This window comes from Diadema setosum, chromosome 2 (assembly GCF_964275005.1).
Source record: "Diadema setosum chromosome 2, eeDiaSeto1, whole genome shotgun sequence".
NCBI classification, from domain to species: domain Eukaryota; kingdom Metazoa; phylum Echinodermata; class Echinoidea; order Diadematoida; family Diadematidae; genus Diadema; species Diadema setosum.
In genome coordinates this window covers 322,756-339,749 of record NC_092686.1, presented here as the reverse complement: position 1 = coordinate 339,749, position 16,994 = coordinate 322,756, and the positions used below count along the sequence as shown (strand labels likewise).

The 16,994-nt window shown below is 40.3% G+C and overlaps 1 protein-coding gene across 1 annotated transcript in view; it reads right to left on the bottom strand.

Annotated features, from left to right (window-relative positions):
• The window catches only part of LOC140238572 (sorting nexin-5-like), a 50,961-nt gene extending 34,443 nt beyond the window's left edge, over window positions 1-16,518 (bottom strand). The window contains exons 1-3 of the mRNA XM_072318475.1: window positions 16,421-16,518; window positions 11,228-11,353; window positions 1,597-1,698 (exon numbers count right to left, since the gene is read on the bottom strand). Of these exons, the coding sequence (XP_072174576.1) occupies window positions 1,597-1,698; window positions 11,228-11,353; window positions 16,421-16,426 (234 nt within the window). The 5' untranslated portion in view covers window positions 16,427-16,518. The remainder of the gene's footprint in view (window positions 1-1,596; window positions 1,699-11,227; window positions 11,354-16,420) is intronic.
• Between the last annotated feature and the right edge of the window lie 476 nt (window positions 16,519-16,994).

The following is a 16,994-nucleotide window of genomic DNA, read 5'->3' as shown; positions in this document are numbered from 1 at the left end:
CGTCAAACGTGATGAATCAGAAACGCCAATCGTAAACGAACCTTTTTGTGCGTTTTGGATTGGCGTTTTGAATCTGCGTTTCTATCAAAATGAGCATGAACGCAACAGCGTTTGGTACTAAGCGCGTTTCAAAAGCCCGATTTTGGCCCCCAAAATGGAAGCATAAACGCACCCCAAGAGTGCCTGCATCATGTGGCCTAAATTCATATTTACAGTGTATTTGTGTTATGCTGCCCAGAAAAACGGCTTTGATAGAAAGATCAGTGTTTCTTCTTTCACTATCAGTTTTCTTTCTGTATGAAAACTGTGTGTATTACAGTATTACAGTAGTGTGCACCTATATTGCTATAAAGCCCGTATAGTAGCGATCAAGGCAGAGCTCAGTAGATTTTTCTACCTATATTCCAATTCTACCTCCTTAGCAATCTCTTCCAAATGTAACAAAGTCAATATTTGAATGGTACAACACACTGTCATTTCCTGTAGAAGACAATGTTTAAACCAAGCTAGCATTTGTGTATAAGTCACAACTGCACGTAAAATACCAGTAGGTTGGAAATTCTAAAGGGGCTCTATCAGGAAGTACCTTACAATATAGTGTCGACTGAAGGAGAATAAAACTCTCTTGATTCTCTCCATGTGACATAAACACTGTCAATAGACACATAATTTTTGTTGGTTTTCAGGGATCTTTAGTCTTTAATGATCAGAAGAATATTTACATGTAGTTTCAGTCACTGGTAATTACATGATCCTCTAACAAAATGTTATTCTGATGATAAACTGAAAATCAGGCATTGTCTGTGCTGGCAAGAATTAGGTCTTGGAGCATACAAATTGCTAGAAACTGTGTTTTGAATCAGTTGAATGTGGACAATGCTATTTGTACATCACAGATGCTGGTTACAAATAGCAGGGCTACTCCTTAACCCACTGAGGACGGACTGATTTTGCTACTACACGCATTTCCCATAGACGCCTGCCTAAGTGTACTCGGGACTCATCCTCAACAGGTTAATTATCAAATCCATTACATGCATTCCAGCAATCAAACCACATCAGTGTTCATGGGATGATAAACAGAATTCTCAATGCAAATTTGTGTTGACTCTTGAAGATGCTTTATATATAGAATCATTCTTAGGAGGCATGAATTTCAAATATATTCAAATTAAAATGTGTGGCTTGCATTTTCAGTACACGAGGCTTTTTTTTTTTAATGGACCCCCCCCCCCCAAAAAAAAAAAAAAAGGAGGAAACAGACAAACAAACACGAGAGTATTTTGTAGTGTATTAGAACTGACTGTGAAAGACTGCTTTGTGAAGTATGAAAGAAATAAGACTTTTCTTTTTCTTGTTCTCTGCAACTTTGGGATTTTAACGTTCTATTCTTTTGTATAACACTCACTCTACTCACTGAAAAAAGTGAAAAGTATGGAGAGTAATGTAAGGACAAGCTCATAAGCTTCACATTTAGTTTCAAACATAATCAGAAAGCTTGCAGAACATGTGGAGTATGATTCACTGAGTCATCTCTTGATCGCAGACTATAAAAGGAGAGACTGATTATAGTGTATAGCCAGGAGTTGTACTTACTATGATACCACCGATGTCATTGTCTGTGCTGAGACAATGCTGGAGCCACTCAAAGTCTTCATAGATCCTCTCTACTGTCACCTCTGTCTGGTCTTCTTCAAGCTGTCATGCAGTAATACAAATTTTATATGTGTTTAATACTTTGCATTCATAGTCAGGGGGAACACAGGAACATACATTTACATACAGGCTTACAATGGCCTTCAAATACCTGATCTCAATGACAGAATTTACAAAAAGACTACAGACTTGTTCATTGACTGAAGTCAATGAGCATTTTTCAAAAGTTCACTGACATATATCTACATGTAAATTGCTATTAATGCGTACAAGTACACTGTATCTCAGTGTGCTGTGTGCATCGTGCATTCATCTTTGGAAGCATACGGAGTACTGTATACGCCATATAGGTGTATTTCGCGAGTCTAGATTTTCGCAAATAGAGAATTCTTGACGATTTCACGAGTGGTTAAATTTGCGATTGTGGAGTCCTGATACTGAATAAAAAAATGTACACACGTACGTCACATTCACATCGAGATCAGAGTCAATATTTTTGCGTGTCTTTAATTTCGCGAATAACACCCGACTCATGAAATTTGCGAAAATAAAAACCTCAAGAAATATTCGGCTCATACAGTATGCCTAACTGGTGGGTATCAACGAAGCAATCCTATACCCATACCCATACCCATGAAACAAATGATGATAATAACAATTGAAGGTTATACTGCTGGTGGGATTCAGTACATAGATATTGACAAATTCTTTGTAATGTGGTTTTTGTTGCTGAAATTGTTGCTGTCATTGTTTATTGATACAGGCACACACACTCCGAGTGTGATTATAAACATGACATGTATTATTTCATGAAATAATGCAGAGTGAAAACGTACCCAATTGTGAAGACTGAGACAATACTGATCAAATTCAACTTCCTACTAAAAGGAAATAAATACCCAAATAACATGCATGTTCAAATACATGTATATTGCAGATATGCATCATTGTTTTTAATTTGCCACTGATCTGTAAACTTTGTATTTAAATTTTGTTCATACATGGGCAGAGCTAAGCACTGCATTCTTTCATTCCCTGCTCTTCTTATTCTCTTTTTTTCCCTATTTTCTTTTTTTCTTTAGCACATATCTGCCTTGATATGTATCATGATCAGAAAATGTTTGTGTAGGTTTATAATGCGTATCCGGGCAATTACCCCCAGAGGGCAATTACCCCCTGGCTAGATACTGGTTAGTGGTAAGGTTAGAGTTAAGATTAGGGTTAGGGTTAGGTTTAGTGTTAGGAGTTTGGGTTATGGTTAGGATTAGTTTCAGGATTAGGATTAGGATTAGGGACAGGGGAAGGGTCCAGGGTAATTGCCCAGGGGGTAATTGCCCTAGACCCTTTATAATGTTTATATTCCTGGGGCCGTATTCTGAGGGCTTATTAAGTGTCTGATTAGCACTTAATTACCGAATTGGTATTCTGAGAACTTAATTAAGTAGGGGGTCTATTAACTACCATGACAACAAGTGTTTTGGCGGGAAAGTCTTATGCGCTTGCGCGTTTTGATGCGCGTGCACTTCTAAGAGGACTTAATCACAGAGTTAATTACAAATCGGTATTCTGAGCGTGTGATTAAGTATGAAAGTTAATGGAAAACTTAATGATACCAAAGAGTGTCATTAACTACTCCGATATCACCCATTACAGCGTTTTTTCTCGGCCAAAACTATGCTTACCGTCTTCGGTAACCGAGGAGCAGTTGAGTCTTGTTGTCATGGGATCCATAGAATTCAGAGGAAAAAAAGAAATGTAGGCGATCTTCGAGGAATTTTGTCATTTTATGTGAGCTTTTTGCGTGCGTAGGTGAAGGGTTGTAATCAAAGACCGGAGTGTGCGCACGGAGCTCTTGCGTTGTAATTACAGGGGGTGTGTGGAGGAGCACGCATTGAGGGCATACTCATGCGTGATCATCATTTTGGCTTCTAACAACGTGTCTGATTGGATGGAATAACAATTAGATGGGACGAACCCAAGATAATAGGGGGCTTAATCATACCTTAATTACGTCCTCAGAATACCGATTTTGCCCATGATTAAGGGTCTATTAACTTATCGACTTAATTACGAAGTTAATTACAGACTTAATTACGGCCTCAGAATACCACCCCTGGTGATTTTTCAAATCTTGGGCATGTTTTAGGAATACCATACAATTTTGTACTTCCAAACTTGGTGTTTCTATCCCTCTATGGGAGTCAGTCCCATCTGTTGTCAATCTGGGAGGAAGTATCCACACAATGAGTCTGGGATGTCACTTCCTCTTTGCCAGACTGAAGCCTTGCTCTCTAGTATGGTCATGAACTACATGCTAAACCTGCTTAAATACAAACTACTGTCAGGCTCAATACACAGACTGGTCCTAAGGACTGAATATTAGAACTTTAGAGGAAGTTTCCTTGACATTGTGTGGGATTCTACACCTTTAATTCATGAATGAGGGTTAAATCATACTCCTACAAAAAAAAAAAATATTTTAAAAAATCTATCTTCGCCTCCCCCCCCCCAAAAAAAAAACACCAAAAACTAGAATTATCACGAAGGTGATTAATACCCCCGCCCCTTGTGTTGCTTTATAGTATGTGATGTCATGAGGGCAATCATACAAACAAAATGTGACCACAGTTGCTTGAGTGCTATGGTTACCATGGCAATGCATTGTCCGATACAAATACAAAGGACAATTTGCAAAATTACACTTAAATGATAATGATAATGATAATGAATAACATTTATATAGCGCTTAATTCTGATGTTTCTAAGCGCATTGATCCGGGGGGAAAAAAAAAGAAGTATGACATTAAAATAAGATATAGCATTATGTAAATATACGTATTATAATATAACATGCAGCAGCAAAACAACATAATTAAAGTTGGGTAAACAGATAAGTTTTCAATGATGACTTGAACTTATCAACGTTATCAGCATTACGAATATGGAGAGGAAGTTTATTCCTGAGAGACAGGGAAATAACAGAAAAAGCCCTATCACCATAGTGGGCCCAGGTGCGGGGACCATGTGATAGTTGGAGAGTGGAGGAAGAACGAAGAGAACGGGTTGAAGTGGAGGAGCGGAAAGAAATTAAGTCTTTGAGGTAAGATGGAGCAAGATTATTACATATCTTGTAAACGATAAGGAGGATTTTGAAGGTGATACGTTGATGTATGGGGAGCCAATGGAGGGATTGGAGAACAGGAGTAATGTGGTCAGATCTTTTTGTAAGGGTTACAAGCCTAGCAGCTGTGTTTTGAATTCTTTGAAGTGGTGCAATACTAGAAGCAGGGAGACCAACAAGAAGGGAATTGCAGTAGTCAAGGTGGGAAGAAACAAATGCGTGAATGAGACGTTCAGTGGAAGACTGATCCAATAACTTACGGATTTTACCAATTTTACTGATACCCCAAGCAGCAGAACGACATGAGTTCTTAATGTGTTGTTGAAAATTCGATACAATAACTCCGAGATCTCTGACGGACTGAGAGGTGGGTATAGTACTGTCTTCGAGGGAAAATTCTGTGAGAGAACCACCTCGCCTAAACTGAGAATGAACAGATAAAAATTCTGATTTAACACAATTCAATTTCAAATAATTATCACATGACCATTGCTTAATATCCTCAACACATCTACTGAGTTTGCAGAGTGCTTCGACTTGAGTATTTGGTTGTATGATTATATAAATTTGAGTATCGTCGGCATACATAACATGTAGAATATCTTCATGAGAGTTGATTACAAAAGACAGAGGGGCTGTGTATAGAATGAATAATAAAGGACCAACCACAGACCCCTGGGGGACACCATGTCTGGAGGGAATGACTGAGAAAGTGCGCCGTTAACGTTTACCATCTGGTGGCGGTCATGTAAGTAAGATGAAATCCATCTCAAGACTGTTCCCGTAAGACCAAAGTTGGACTCTAATCTGTTCAGAAGAATCACATGATTGATAGTGTCAAACGCAGCAGAATAATCTAAAAGCAGGAGAGCAGCTTCGTGGCCTTTGTCTACTGCTAAGAGGAGGTCATTGAGTACCTTCAATAAGGCGGTTTCTGTGGAATGAAAGTGCCTGTAGGCAGACTGACTAGTAGGAAACAACTGGTGTTCATCGAGGTGATCTCTGAGTTGGCGAGCCACCACTTTCTCAAGAACTTAACCAATAAAAGACAAATTAGCAATGGGGAGGAAATTGTTCAAATCATTATGGTCTAAACTAGGTTTTTTCAAAAGGGGCAATATGTGAGACCTTTTGAAGTGCTCAGGAACTACGCCAGATGACAATGAGAGGTTCAGAATGTGAGTTATTGCAGGAAGAAATTCATCTAGACACTCTTTTAGTAGCCATGTGGGAAGAGGATCTAGAGAACATGACTTGGACGGAAGAGAATTAATGAGACGTTTCACTTGTGACTCAGTGATTAAAGCAAACTCTGAAAATACACACTCGGTGTTTACATCTATATGAGAGGAATTTGTGAAAAAGATTTCAGGAGACACTGGGAATGAAGAAGCAATGGTGCTAATCTTGTTGTCGAAAAACTCAGCGAACCGATTGGCCAGTACAAGATTTGAAGTATGGTCAGGAAGAACAGAATCCGGATGTGCAATTGTGAGTTTTTTGATGATGTTGAAGAGTTGTTTGGTGTCCGCGGCAGCAATCTCCTGTCTTAGGTGCCTTGACTTAGCGTCGGCAAGGCGGTTGTAGTAGGACTCACACTCTTGCCGATACAGCTCTCTGTCAATGCAAAGACCAGACTTGATCATACGGCGCTCTGCGCGGCGTCTGCGCCTCTTAGCCTCCTTCACTTCTGCCGTGTACCAAGGATTATTCGGCCGCACTGTTACTGATCTAGTCTTGAGCGGAGCGTACTTGTCAAGCAGTCTTGTTACATGAGAGTTGAGCTGCAGGACAGCCTCGGAGGGACACGCTGGCTCTCTGATCTGGGAAAGTGATGCTGCAATGTCGTATTTAAAGGAGCAGAGGTCCATAGACCGTAGATTTCTGGAGGTGATCTGCTTCCTAGGATTCACCGGGCCTTTGAGGTTGAGGGTGGTGATGACGGCGGAGTGGTCAGAGGGCAGAGATGTAACAAGATTCACATTCGATACAATATTGTCGACTTTTCTGCTAAGAACTAGGTCAAGCGTATGTCCGGCTTTATGAGTTGCCCCTGTAACATGCTGTTGAAATCCTAAAGAGTCGATGGTGCTTAAAAAAGACACAGCCAAATTATCCGAGCAATCATCAACATGTATGTTGAAATCCCCGAGCAGAATGGAACGATGGTCATCAATTGCCACTGATTCCAGAAGTGTAGGGAATTCTGACAAAAATAAGTTATTTGTTAAGTTGTTCTTAGCAGAAGGAGGTGGTCTGTAGATGCCATATACTCTGAGAGCAGATGAATGAGAAAGGTTGATTGTGACATCAAGGAGCTCAAATGATGAGAACATGAAAGTGTCATTTTTGGAAATACGTGTAGTTGAACGGACAAGCAAGCAGATGCCACCACCTCTGGAATTTGTTCGAGGGCAGTGTACAAAAACAAAGTTTGGAAGAGAGGCCTTCAGATCTGCAATTATCAGGTCGTCTTTTTGTGTGCCAGTTAACCAAGTCTCAGTTATAACGAGAATATCGAGCTTGGCATCTACCACTAGGTCACATATGTATGCAGACTTGTTGTTCAGGGAGCGAGCATTCCAAATACCAATACGAGTTACAGAGGATACAGTATGTCACTTACTGTAGGCCTAGATCTTGTCCGACGGTCTGTAACGACACGAGATGATAGATGTGGTTTGTGAGTTCTGCGACCACGATGTGTACGACGACGTCGTCTGATGCCGAGCTCACAGATCCTTTGCCAGACATCTTGATGAAGAAATTGGTCAGCACCTTTATTAAGGTCATGTAATGCGTGAACATCATAACTTACACGGTGGGGTGGATCGGAGTCGTGATGCATACGTAGGCTTACATTGTCGCGTTGGTGATGGTCCGGCTGAGTCGGGCCAGGATTCAGCTGTATGTCCCCACATAACAAGATAGAAAGCTGGGAACATGCATGGTGGTTACTATAGTAAGCAATTGGATGACCATGGTATTTCCACGAGTCCGGTTTGGTGGTATTCACGCACTTAAAGAGGTCCAGGGGTTGAATGAACTGATCCTCTGCGGATGAAATGAATGGTGACAGGACTGCACAAAAGACGAGAAGCCACCTGCAAAACCCATCCATTGATGATGATTGCTCAAGTACAAGAGTCAGTACACACTGAATACAAGAGTCTGTTTACACAGGAATTTGTGTCGGCTCACAAGAATGGATGAAAAGCTGCTTGGTAATCTCCTCCACTGATGGTTGTTCAAGAACAAGAGTCAGTACACACTGAATACAAGAGTCTGTCTACACAGGGATCAGTCTCCACTGAAGCAAAGTATATATGCAGAATAGATACCTGCACCCATGTACAAAATGGTGGCACAGGGTAGTAGAACGGCATAGGAATAAAATACAAGAGAATATAACAAATCGTACACCAAGAATGCACCAAAATTGTCTAGGAAAGCCCCAAGAACAACAAAAATATTATGTTACAAATTAGATACAAAACACTCAACATAAAACACTTTACAGGAGGAAATATTACAGAGCCCGATATGAGTGGGGCTACCTAGACCAGGCGCACACCAAATAAAGGACAAGTTCATCTTCATTAACATAAGGACTGAGAGAATGTAGCAATATTAGTAGAACACATCATTGAAAGTTTGAGGAAAATCAGACAATCCGTTCAAAAGTTACAGTGTATGAATTTTTGAAGTTTTTGTGCAGTCACCGTTTAATGAGAAGACTACTGCAGTGTATGATGTCACATGCGTACAACAATATAAGGAAAATATAAAGAGAATTTCATAAAATTTAATCTTTAGAAAAAAGTACACATTCCCTTGACTCGTTACTGACATAATTATGTTATGGGTAATAATATTCCCATTGCCTTTAGAAAGAGGCAAGTCAAGTGCTCTTTTATTATGCGAAAAAAGTGAAAATATATGTTGAATTTTCTTTACATTTTCTTCATTCTATCGTGTACTCATATGACATCACGAGCCTTAGTAGTCTCCTCATCCAGCAGTTCCAACACAAAAGTTTTAAAAATTCATAACTTTTGCATCGATTGTCCAATATTCCTCAAACTTTCACTGAGGATGTGTTCTACTAATATTGCTGCATTCTCTCAATCCTTATGTTAAAGGTAGGGAATCCCATTTGCATGCCTCAAATGAAGAGTTGTATAAACACAGTGGTATGTTGAAGAGAGTATCATTTTAGAAACTCCCATAAAGTATTGAAAGTGGAAGGTAACATTTAATACATTTTTATTGACCGTTAGATTTTGAATTGAATTTTTTTCGGGGCTCACCGTAAATTCCAGTACATTACTAGGCTACCTTTGCAGACCCATGCACTGCATGTGTGTCCATCATGTATATTTTGTGAAGGAAGTTCATCAAAACTTACAAACATTTCTATATACATTCTTGCCACACACTCTAAATGTTATTACATCAGCTCTTATACTTTTAGATTTGTGTTATAGATAAAAAAATACAGAAGACTGCAACAAAAAGGCTTAAGTGTGGCTGACAAACAGAACTACTGAGTAGTTGAGTTTTGTGCATTATTCAAATTGTAGATAACTGTTGACTTCCAAATTTCTCAGCAGTGGCCTAAACAAGTCCCCCGAGGTTCATATTTAATGTTTTGCTGCATTTTGGGAGGTCTGTAAAAGGTATCCCCTACCTTTAATGAAGGTGAACTTGTCCTTTAAAGAGCATCATACATACCAAATTTCACCTTCATACAAATATGTAGATTAAATGGTTCAATTTGATACAAAAATGAGTGGTTACCATGGTAACACATTTTTCTTATATCAATACATTGGTGTCTTGCATAACTACACCTCCCGATCATCATACATACTAAATGTGACCTACCCCTTGAATGATGTGGAAGTTATTCAATCCACAAGGTTTTGGTAAAATTATGGTTACTATGGCAACGCTTTGTCTGACAAACACAAAAATTATGTGTTCCACATCTATGCCTCAAGGCCATAATGCCTACCAAATTTGATTTCAATCGCTTCAAAACTGTGGAAGTTGTTCACTCCACAGGATTTCGAAGAAAACATGCGGTTACCATGGTAATGCTTTGTCAAGTACAAACACAAAGTGTCTTGCATAACTACACCTATAGATTATCATAGATACCAATATTGAAATTGATTGCTTAAATACTATGGAAGTAGTTCCTTCCACATGGTTTTGGTAAAATTGTGGTTACCATGGCAACGCACTGTCCGACAAACACAAAAAACATGTCTTGCACATCTATACCTCAATATCATCATTTACCCTAAGTTTCATTTAAATTGCTTCAAAACTGTAGAAGGAGTTCGCGACGCAAGATTTTGCAACAGACTGACCGACCGACCGCCCGACTGACCGACTAACATCACGGTGATACCCCCTTCACACTAAGTGTGGCGGGGGTATAAAAATAAAAATAACAGAGGTTTTAATTGATATACAGGACCCAATACAAAAGATGCCATGCTCACCCGACTATCGTAAGTTCCCCTTCCACGCATTCTAGCAAACTATAACCAGAGAACAGGCTTTAAGAAAACTTCAGGGACGGGGGGCAGCTTTGAGGGCCTCAAGGGGGTATGGTGTCCATTTGTGTATTTTATTTGTTATATAGGGTTTGTTTTTTTCAATTTGGGGAGGGGGGATGTTCTGGCCTCATTGGCACTGGGGTCATGGTGCCAATTTCTACATATTCTGTCACCCTGGTGATAATGCTTGTCAAGTTTTTGGCAAATGTGACCAGATGTATTGAACGTTTTGAAGAAGAAGAAGAAGACAAATGTGCAAAATCAGGCCCAACTTAACCCCCCTACCCCAGCCCCACCCATCCCTGGATCTGCAATGAATAAACTTGAACCCACAGTAGGTGCCTATAGTCACCGATCTACTTACCGTACTCATAGCACTACTTAGCTGATCACCTCTGGTTCTCTAGAAAAAGATTAGTAAAGATTGTACGGTACCATACGGTATATATTTCATCAAGCTGGCAATAATGCCTACCAAGTTTGAGAAAAAATTTGTAATGCATCATAATGAAAGCCATGTCAGGAAAATAATTGGGGGGAGGATTGGCATATCAATGCTATACTTTCAATTGACATATATTTCTTCAGAGATTACTGGTTTTATAGTTCTGCTTTCACACAATATGTTTTCATCCACTGTTAATGCTCTTTTAAATCCCTGAGTTGGCATACTCTGTCAATCTTCCCCTCATCATTGGATCAAGGCTAAAAAGTATTTTGCATAATAATACTATTCTGAAGCACAGCTTGATGCACACTCTAACTAATACCCCTCTCATAAAACATTACCACAATTGTGCAATTCATATAGACACCTAGGGAGGGAATAAAAAAGGTTATACAGGCATTGTATATGAGAGAACAGAGATGGAGTTTGTACCTTAAGCGTCTTGATTTTGAAGATGATGTTTTCTCCATTCTTTGTTGCATCACTGATGGTAACTTGGTACCATGGTTCAAATGGCTCTGCTGGAGGCCCATCCCCATTTTCTTCGACTGGTTTGTCCTGGTGTTGATGAAAAGAGGTTTAAATCAAACAGAAAGAGAAGCATGTAAACATCAAGAATTACAGTACATAATTAACATGAGACAGAAGTAGAGTCAATGAGAAGGACAGAAGACACTGGGAAATAAATGTAAAAAAATTAATGGCTTCAAGTTTACCTATACCGTACCCTGAGTATTATAAGACAGCAAGATATTTTTCACACGGGTGAAGGTTCAGGTGTGAGTTTTCTTCAATCTGTCTCCCTCTACAAATGAAATTTGTTAAGATTGCAACTGCTGATCTGTAAATGAATAATGTCGGAAAAAAGTAACCAGTGGAACTCAAATTACTGCTTTCCAACATGTTTGTTAATTTACATATCAGCAGCTTTTGCGATCTTAACAAATTTAATTTGTAGAGGGAGACAGATTGAAGGAACTCACACCTGAACCCTGAGTATTAAATGTTTGCATTAAAAATGTCATGTAGAATCTATCTGAGGCACGACCTCTGCAAAATATTAGAATTCTTGTCCCTCCAATTTTTATTAATTGGGGTTTAAATATAAATTTAAAAGAATAGATAAACAAAAACAACTAGTCAGACTAGTCAATCACCCCATTCTTTCAATTACGTCTTGAATGATAGTGATGCAACGCACGTGAGTGACTGATTGACATGGAATCTTGATATTATTTGTAAAAATGTACACGAATAGCTAGAAGGTGCACACATCAGTACCGACACTTATAATACAGAGCAGAACTTAAATGCGCAGAGCGCAAGTGCCAAATTGTTAGATATATGATCTGATTTATTGAAATGTGTATACTTTCAAGGGTTATGTGAACTATGGCTGTTTCTGTGTGTGTGTGTGTGTGTGTGTGTGTGTGCATGTGTGTTTGTGTTTGTGTTTTCTTGCTGGACACACTATGATTTCAAGTGTATTGGGACACTTTAAAGCCATTACATGTATTTACAATGTGCACATGGGCAAAAAAAAAAAAAACAGCTTTGGTGCTTCCAAATATTTCGAAAATGTGAGTTAGGATAGGGATAGAAACATCCAATTAGGAATGTAAAATGTTACTCAGTATAACCATATTAATTTAGTATTGTTAAATATCATGTGAACAATAGTTTCACTACAATTTATAAACCATTACAGTTATGGTTCATTGAGAAAATTAGTGATGTCTCCTTAAACATTGTGGCTTTATTGAAAAATTTGATATGTTACCTGTATTGCAATACAACTGAATTATACATAGTTTATGGGTCTTTCCATAAAGGTTTGGGCACATCTAGGCAAAATCTCATTACCTGCACATGTACATGTATGCACCTACAAATGCAATTTTTACCCAAAGTTTAATGCTTTATATATGAACCTGTATGTATGAACATTACAAAATAGAATTTTTACCAAAAAATAAAGAAGTTACTCTTTAAAATTTTATCTAATTGCAGGGCTGGAATCAATCGACAGCCATCGACGGCCATGGCCATCACTGCCTCTTTGGTTGGTCGTGACATCCCCAGCCCTAACTATACACAGCCCAGTCGCTGTATTAGTAGCGACAGGGCTGTACCGACGTGACCCACAACACGAAGAGAGTTCAGCGATCGCATGCGATTGCTTTGGATTTTGATACTTTAGATCATTTTTTTGTCACCTCAAACTCATCTAATGCAAATCTCCAATAATGAGACTTCATATCTACGCTATCAATATTGAAATTCACATTTTACAACTTACCAAAAATGTGCGAACGGTACATCTGATAATCGGCAGTTCACTCGATCTGTCGACCGTGCGTGCTGCTACCAGAGAGCGCACGCACGCAATAGATCGCTGCACTTCCAGCCACGCACACGCACGCAATAGATGCCAAGTAGTCAACTCGCCATCTTTTAATTCTGCAACGATGAACCCCGGCGGTCGGGGACTCCTGCGCTGTTCTACTGTGCGCTAGAAAGTGCCATTTTTTTGTTCAATGGACTTATTGTGAGGGCTCTCTATGGACTTATGAACCTTCTGTAATAGAAGCATGCACTTAACGTAACGTATAGGCCCTACATCTTTTATAAGAAACGTATGAATTTTCATAAGTTTTGTAGTCGTGTTGTGGCTCCCCACTTTGAAGGTGCATGCCTCGTCTGTCAGACGCTGTATTCGCACAGCGTACTTACAGCGTCTGGTCGGGCTACCCCGGCCCTAGAGTATTCTCAAGGCCATAAGTTTACTTGCCCTTTTTCTTTTGGCCGTCATGCCCCTGTGGTCAAAGGTGTGCCCTTTTTCTTTTAATCAAAATAAATAGATGGAAATTTTCTTCTTCCCATCATTATGGAGAGTGGACATATGTGTGTAACAAAAAAAAATCACAGTGTAAACTTGCCGCGACCATTTTCCTACATATGTGAGATGGATGAGAAGTGAAGAGAAGTTAAGGGGAGGTCTCATGAGCACTGCGGGGAGCCTCCCAAGTACATATGTACCCCAGAGGTGCTCGTGAGAGGGAGATCCGAGAGTGCCTTGTGAGACGGAGCCCTCCACATAGTATGAGCAGATTTCCTGGACTGATACATAGACAGATTTCATTTACATATAACACGGCTAGAAATCTATAGACCTCCCTGTTTATACTGTAGATCCACTGTGTAGAGCACTATTCAAACCTTTACAGCGCTCCTTCACACAGTTGTCGGGCTGGTCATGGTTAAAGTCTGGTGAAAACTATTCATAACTTCAGTGCCAGAGGAGGCAGAGGTCTACCCCCCGCGGCCCTCTAGATAACCCGGGGCGCTCCTTCACACAGTTATGAACGGATACGATACTGTGGCACTGGCAGTGTGGGTTAGCAGAGACTCCAACCCAAAGTACCTTCTGATCTGGAGATTCTCCCGCCTGAAACCCCTAGCAAACGGGAGACTCAAAATTGATGTGTGCGAAGCGCGAAATTCCCACACAGCCCAGTCGCCGCTGTACATACGTAGCGCGACAGGGCTGTACCAACGAAGCTCCAAACACGAAGAGGGTCCAACGATCGCATGCGATCGGATTGAATTTTGATACTTTAGATCATTTTTTGTCACTTCAAACTCATCTGACGAACAAAATGATAATGAGACTTCATATCTATGCTATGAATATTGAAATTTAGATTTAATAACTTACCTAAAATGATGGGTATATGCAGCATGTGTGAACGGTTCACGAACGGTACATCGTCTTTCACGCCAGGCCATTTCCAATATCCGGGAGGTCACATGATCTGAATGCCCTTTCTAAAGGTCGCGCTGTTGACCGTGCTGCTACACCAACACTCAAGCAGCGCATCACACGCACGCAAAAGATTTCCGCAGAGATCAAGGCGCCATTTTGAATTCTGCAACGATGAACCCCGACGGTGTTAGGGAATCCGCCAGAAAGTATCATTTTTTGGTTCCACGGACTTATCACGAGGGCTCTCAATGGAATTACGAACCTTTTGTAATACAAGCATGCACTTAAGGTGAGTAACGTTTGGTATCGTGTATATTGTTTACAAAGAACGTATAAATTTTCATAAGTTTTGTAGTTGTGTTGTGGTTCCCCACTTTGAAGGTGCCCGCTCGCTGGTCAGACGCTGTATTCGCGTAGCGTATTAACAGCGTCTGGTCGGGCTAGGGTTCTAGATGCTTTCTGGTGCTATCTAAGGCTTATTTTTTTCAACATACGATAGAAATATGTAAGAAATCCTTTCTAACGGGAGACAAAGAGCCAGGGCGGGAGAAATTAAATCTCAAACGGGAGAACGGGAGATTTTGCAAAAATAGGTTTTCGGCGGGAGATCTCCCGTCGAAAACGGGAGAGTTGGAGTCTCTGGGTTAGGGAGAACTCATCGCAGTTATCCCCCTTTTTTCTCTTCTTTTTCTTTTTTTTTTTTTTTTCCATTTTGCTGGGGCCATGGCTATGTATGCATGGCCCTAACTGCGACCAGCCCCAACGCGTACAGCGTTGGGGCTGCGCCGTTTTTCGCATTCAGATCTTAATGTTGTAGTCTCTTGCTTGTACAAAACGGGTGCCGTTCCGGCGCTATATTTCCTTTATTTTTCAACAAAAACTACTAGGAATACTTACATGGGTCGATTAAACCTAAATGATTCCAATCGGCGACTGTTTGATGCATTTCATTGCTTATGATGCAGAAAATGTTGTCTTTATAAGGCGAATTATCGGCTATCCTGGGTTTTAGGGGTCTAAATTATTTTGGGCTTCTAACTTCAGCACAGGCATAGATACGGACTATGGAAAGCCAAATAGGATTAGGGTTAGGGTTATAGGGTTAGGGTTATAGGGTTAGGGTTGGGGTTAGGGTTGGGGTTAGGGTTAGGGTTAGGGTTTAGGGTTAGGGTTTCGGTTAGGGTTAGGGTTATGGTGAAACCATTTTGGCTTTCCATAGTCCGTATCTATGCCTGTGCTGAAGTTAGCAGCCCAAAATAATTTAGACCCCTAAAACCCAGGATAGCCGAATTATCTTCAGCTCACCGATGCTCACTAACATGACTAAACTCACAATAACTTGCACAAGCGCACAAGATGCAAGTAGGTAACCTAGGCCTATCTATTATTGCTATTCCTAGAATCTAACGGTTAAGCGTTAACAAAAGTTTTTGTTGAAAAATAAAGGAAATATAGCGCTGGAACGGCACCCGTTTTGTACAAGAGACTACAAGTTAAGATCTGAATGCGAAAACGGCGCAGCCCCAACGCTGTACGCGTTGGGGCTGGTCGCAGTTAGCATGGCCCCTGCCCTGACCAGTCCTTGGCATGTCATTTCAGTTTGATGGGGTGTCATTAAATTTAAATTTTACATGCCTAACGTTAACGTGGTTACGCGTCGTAGCTTTGTGGAGTGAAGTCTGCCCATCACTAACCACTAGATACCCTTTGACCCTGGTTTCACTGCTGAAAAGGTATAACGCCGTTTTAGACTCTAATTTCATTTTGGACCTGCACATGCAGCCTAGCCTAGCTAGCTAGCGACCCATCTCTCAAAACAACTGATAAGCATGGTAAGTTACGATTAAATTAGAGCTTACCGTCATGACAGCTGAGCAGCACTGTTGCAGACTTTTGGCTTCCAGAGTATAAACACCTGTGTGCGTGACTTCTTATGGTTTTACTTCCGGAAAGTGTTTACACCAGTCCTAGATCCTCAGTATCGCGTATTGGTGAAATAGGTAAAGGCATTCTCAGCGCATAACATACACACTTCAATGGAGTGCCGAACACCCATGGGTATCATGAGCAGGTGAACGATGGCTGTACGTGTTTCGTGCATGCACACAAGCACAACGAGTGTGCGCGTATTGTTGCAGTGTGTAGGCTGTTGTGCGTGTGGGGGTGGTTCATGCTATCATTCTGTAATCGCGGCCACTGCCTACTTTTGAAACATATTTTCAAGACTGTACACAAGTCAGTTTGTTTCGTGGGAAGTACTAGTAGAGCGCCACCTCCGGTCAGGAATTAATATGTTAAAAATTGGTGTCTACGAAAGAACAATCATCTTTTGCATCTTTCATCACATTTTCAAATGTTTTGCATCTGAAGTAATTTTCCCTCATGATAATATCAATTAATATTGATGTGTCTTACCACGAATATTATTGTCAT